The sequence below is a fragment of the Corvus brachyrhynchos genome, unplaced genomic scaffold (assembly GCF_000691975.1).
Source record: "Corvus brachyrhynchos isolate BGI_N302 unplaced genomic scaffold, ASM69197v1 scaffold424, whole genome shotgun sequence".
Classification (NCBI taxonomy): Eukaryota; Metazoa; Chordata; class Aves; order Passeriformes; family Corvidae; genus Corvus; species Corvus brachyrhynchos.
Window position 1 is genome coordinate 296,158 of NW_008237953.1, and position 5,519 is coordinate 301,676.

Genomic DNA, 5,519 nt, shown 5'->3' on the forward strand with positions numbered 1-5,519 from the left:
GAGGCTTCCCTTCTCATCTGAATTTCCTGACTTCCAATGAGAGGAAGAAGTTAAAGCAAGCAGGTCAGTAAATACACATTATTAATATCCCCTTAAGCAGTAGCTTAACAACAACAACCACCAACAACAAAACCAACAACAAAACCACACACAAAAAGTCCAATCTGAAAACAAAGTTTTGTTAGCATATTAGGAATCTCTGGCTGCCTTCAAAGCAAAATATGGAAAAAGATCACCATGAGGCAATGCTACTGAAAGTATACAACATTCACAAAGTGACAAGATACCCTGTTAAACATTTTATATCAGCATCTGAGTACTAGGCAGCGTTCTGTAACTTCATTTATTTGGGAAATATATGAAATCACACTGTTAACACACTTGTAACTACCTTTGGAAGCCTATTTTCTAATTGTATAGTGAATACTTTTCTGCAGTGTTTAATTTATAGCTGTGCTATGGTTAGTGAACAAAAAATCGGCATGTTATCCTGGAGTAAAGCAGTAAGGTGGCTTTATGCACGGTAAGTATGGAGGCTTCTATTTGCTAATCATTATATAAAAGCAATACTTTAAAACTTAGTGTTTGCTAATAGAAGACCTAGCATAGTTTACTACAAATTCATACCACCCTGTAAATAACCCCTTTGTTAACAAAATCAAGTGCCAAATCACTACAGGGTCCAAAAACACCTGAAAAAATATTACCAATTGTTTACCTTTTTCTAGACTTTGCAAGACTAATCATTTTCAGATAAAACAATGTGCAAAACTTCCCAACTACACATGTTAGGAATAACAAGTGCTACCAAGAGATTCTGCTGAAATCAAATCAAAAAAACATGAAGCAGCAAAGTCAAGCCTCATACCTTGAGCAGTCACAGTGAAGATATTCCCTGCATGAAGCATTTTCTTTCCCTGTACAAGTTGAGATAACTAACCTTTGCCCTTCGCCTTGGAGATGCTAGGTAAAGATATACTGACATTAGAAAAACATGGTTTCATTGCTGTTTAACAATATCCCCAGACCCATCACTTTGCTTAAATAGTCAGATAAATACTTTTTTGTCAGCCTTCTTTGGCCACATGTACCATCCTGCTAATCGTGAACACTTTGCTCAGAAAGTGTTTCCTGTGAAATCTGCTTCAAATAAATGAGTTAACCTTGCAAAATCTAGCTTCCCACGACACATAAATTTGTCAACCCTGCCTTACGCAGTCCCATATTTACAAAATACTTAGAAATTTTACATCTGTCTTCTACCTTATCAAAAGTGCAATTCTCTCACCCCATGTTATGGGGCAACAACATTCTTCATAAATTCTACAGAATAGCAGCCTATTATAAGCAAATAAGGTGCTTAGCTTATGCTTGGGATCTAACTGGTTAAGTAATACCAGAAAGTACATTTTTTTATGGGCAGAGACTGCTCCTCCTATCTACTGTCGCAGGGGTGCCACAGCTAAGTTTGCCAGCTCAATGAGTGCCAGTGCACCATGCATGCGTTCACGCTGCTCCTGGAGGCGGCGGTGGCGGGCAGCTGAATGAGCGCTGTTTTTCTCTTCATCATCCTCCTCGTCAGACTGAAGATACTCCATTGGGTCCTGCTGTTCCTGATCCGTTTTCTGGATTGCTTTGGTCTTCAAAGCAGGGGCACGCTGCTCTCTAGTCTCCCAGTATCTATAACATCAAATGTGGGGAATACTTGTAAAATACTGACTCGCACACCAACAATTCAAAAATGCGCAAAAACCTCCCTAGCACTAGCTTGCATCCAGCTGGGCACTGCATTTGGCTTTATCTTTCAGCCCTGATATAGTAGTATTTAAGCTGTCAGAAACCTCCTTTATTCAGTATTTTAAGTGTAAAGTGCCCAAGTGAACATCTGTGACAGATTTTGTGTCTCCATGGTGTTCTCAGCAGGCATTTCTCCCATGGCATACACAGCCCCTCATAAAAATGCAAATTCAGCAAAACTGTAGCACTAGCTAATAAAGTATTAGCAGGTGTTGATCAAGCAAAGAGAAGTATTTAAGCAGAGAGCAAACACAAAACAAAACAAAGCAAAACAGTAAGAAAAAGATTTCATGAGGAACTGTGTCTTGACGAGGAGTTCATAATTCTTCAAGGATATGCAAAGCTGTGCTGATGTGTACTGGAAGAACATCTAGTTTTGGTTTCTTGGGGTTTTACTATCCTGAAGAATAAATGCTGTGTCAGACCACCCTTTTAAGTATTTTGAGAGAAGTGACACCATGAGGGAACTTACTTTGCTAGCCACTCAGCCACAGCTTTATTGTCAGCCGTCTGCTTCTTACTCAGCCTGTCCGTGAGCTCCTCCCTCTTCAGTCGGGCGTATGGATGTTTGGGACAATGACGGTTTGCATGTGTGAACCTGCTTAAACAGCCTTAAAAAAACACGAAGTGACAATGAAAAATGTGTTACAGAAAGCAGGCAACCAAAGAAAGTGTAACATCTGTGGGACGAAATCCAACCTTCCTATTCACAAAACCCCTAAGTTTCATTGAAAACTGAGTGATCTAGTTGCAGTTCATAACATGCCCCATCATTTTATGCATTAGTGTCCACTGACAGAGAATGTATGCAATACTTAGATACATACTTGCAGAAGAATTAGGCAGATTCTGCATGGCTCTTCCCTGCCCTAAAAGTTCCACCAAAATTAGACTCCGAAGCTTTGGTTAAGGACATACATTTCCAATATTAGTCTGACTCCAGAAAGCAGCAAATTGTTCTCTGATAACTCACCATTCTCTGAGCAGACAAAAGGTTTCTCTCCTGTGTGGAGTCGCTGGTGAGTTTTGAGCTGCCCACTCTGTACAAAGGCTTTCCCACAATCTGGGTAGTCACATAAATAAGGCCTTTCACCTTAAAAATAGTAACAGAAGAGATTTGTGAAAGATAATCAGAAGTGCCATAGGATCCAGTGGTGGTCCCTGGCTTGAAACTTGCATAAGTAAGCTCTCATTTTACCCACTCGGAAACTTATACCTACTTAAAAAGTCCTGGTGTACCTTGAAATGCATGCTCTATGCCACTGGACAATATACTTATCTCCAAAGAGGAGAAAAAGAAACTGTATTTTTCCTTGTCATATTTTCTGATTTAAGACTCTTAGATAGCACTACATAAGCTTTGTCTTGTGAAACTGTGCACCTGTAGAGCAAGAAATATATGAAGTAAATGGACAAGTAATGTAATTCAAGTTGTAACCACAACTTGTAATATCAAGTTGCAATAAATTTTATGCTTACCATAGCCTGAATTAGCGTAAAATATCTGAGGTCAACATTTCTATGAGGCTGTAGAAATATCTCATTAGGAGAAATATCTCACATTTGAGAAAAGTTACAATGATGGAGGCTGCACAAGAAAACTTATACCAGGTTTAACTTTTCTTAGGACAGTCATCAAGGAAGATTTCTCCATGCAAAATGCAACCAGAAGAACAAAGAGAGCAGGTGTCTCCTTCCTCATGCAGATCTGACTGAACACGCTACACAAAGGCATGCCATGCCACCAGCCTCAGGAAGGCAACAAAATGAGGGTGAGTCTGGTCACTAATTCAGAGGAATGACACCAGGGTAAGCTCTACTCAGTTAAGTAGCTCTTACAAGTTCAACACACTGTACGACCAAGTGAAGTAACATCTTTTGACCAAAAAACATGAGGAAACTGCTGTTTAATATCATTATCTAGATTAGTCATAGTGACTTGAGTCAGAAGGAGATGGTGAGAGCCAAGGCTTTTGTGGGATTTTGTTTGGCTGGTTTTGGGGCAGTGCTGGTGGTTGTGTCTGTATTGTGAGCTACATTTGTTCATATTTTACTGCAAATATGGAGAGCTGTTGAAGAAAAAAATGGATTTGCTTGGTTTAAAGAAACCCCAAACAACATCTTCAGTTCAAGCTCAGCTGAGTATTGAGTGAGTTCATCATATATTTTAACTTAACTGCAACTTTCTTTCTCAATACAGTTCAGTAAATTAGGATGACCACCTCCACCCTAGAAAATGAATTGTAGGTGATGGGGAAGAAACAACTGGGTGGTGATTTTAAGCATGTGAACTCTTCTCTCAATATTTAAGCACACTTCTTAGGATGTTACAGTTCTGAAGTTGCCAGCCACTTCTTAAGTTACTGTAACCTCTTACAGCAAAACTTCAATTGTAATGTGAAAAATACATCAGCAATGAGGAAACAAATCACAAAAAAGAGGCAATCAGGATAAAAAGTGCTTCCAAGCTCAAGTACAAAGCACCAAGCTCAAGACTAGTTCTCTCTCTTATGAAGTAAGCCCGTGACATCAATAGATAAAATGTTTACACAATTTGCCTACACTATTATAGCCCAAATCGCTGCTACACTTCCCCACGACAAACATGGTTACAAAGACTTTGATTGACTAACAAGCACTGGGAGCAAAGTATGATTAATTTAGCAGTTACAATAAAATCATAACAGGTCAAGTTCTTTGGGGTTCCTTTATGCTTGCTTGGGGGGGGGAGGTTAATTCCTTCCCAGGTGCTTCCTAAGTGGCTCACCCCCGCTATTCACACCTTCCTTTTACTTACCGGTGTGAGTTCGTTTATGGGCTTGCAGTGACTTCTCTCGTGGAAAAACCCTGTTGCAAATATTGCAGCGTATCCTGCTGGAAGAGTGCTCTCCTTCACTGATCAGGTCTCGGACGGTGTCTGCTCTTGGACGGCCACGTCTTATTCCATCCTGGGTGTAAATAACGAGGGAACTAAACTCAGGCACTTCCTCCCCCCTGCAGTTTGGCCAATGGGCACAGCATCCCCTAGAGCGACAGCACGACCAAGGATGGTGTTGTAACAGCACAGAGCCACACCAGACTGTGCCCAGCCCATTTCTAACTCACTCCTAAAGGCTGTGCTGTGGCCGGTGCAGGAGGGGAGACGACAGGCACCACCATGTGCTCAGGAACACGGGAAAACTGACAACAGGATCACAGAATGGGTCAGGTTGGAAGGGACCACAGAGGGTCATCTGCTCCAAACTCCCTGCTTAAGCAGAGTCATTCTAGAGCACATGGCACAGGATTGTGTCCAGGCAGTTCTCGAGTATCTCCAGTGAGGGAAGACTCCAAAACCTTTCTGGGCAACCTGTGCCAGTGCTCAGTCACCAACGAGGTAAAGAAATTCCTCCTCATATTGAGGTGGAACTTCCCGTGCATCAGTTTCTGACTGCCGCCTTTTTTTCTGTAGCTTTTCACAACCAACCAGAGCCTGGCTCCATCCTCTTGGCAGCCTTGTTAGGTATTTATATACATTAATAAGGTCCCCTCTCCGTCGTCTTTTCTCGAGGCTGAACAGGTCCAGCTCCCTCAGCCCTTCCTCATAAGAGAAATGCTCCAGTCCCTTAACCATCTTTGTTGTCCTACACCGGACCCACTCCAGGAGCTCCATGTCCCTTGTACCGAGGAGCCCGCAATGGGACAAAGCACTCCAGATGCGAGGAGAGAGATAACAAGGGGGC

The 5,519-nt window shown here is 41.7% G+C and overlaps 1 protein-coding gene across 1 annotated transcript in view; it reads right to left on the bottom strand.

Moving 5' to 3' along the window:
• Positions 1-6: 6 nt before the first annotated feature.
• ZNF367 (zinc finger protein 367) overlaps positions 7-5,519 on the bottom strand; it is a 9,383-nt gene continuing 3,870 nt past the window's right edge. Inside the window, exons 2-5 of the mRNA XM_017733356.1 lie at positions 4,595-4,893; positions 2,771-2,890; positions 2,270-2,408; positions 7-1,680 (exon numbers count right to left, since the gene is read on the bottom strand). Of these exons, the coding sequence (XP_017588845.1) occupies positions 1,440-1,680; positions 2,270-2,408; positions 2,771-2,890; positions 4,595-4,893 (799 nt within the window). The 3' untranslated portion in view covers positions 7-1,439. The remainder of the gene's footprint in view (positions 1,681-2,269; positions 2,409-2,770; positions 2,891-4,594; positions 4,894-5,519) is intronic.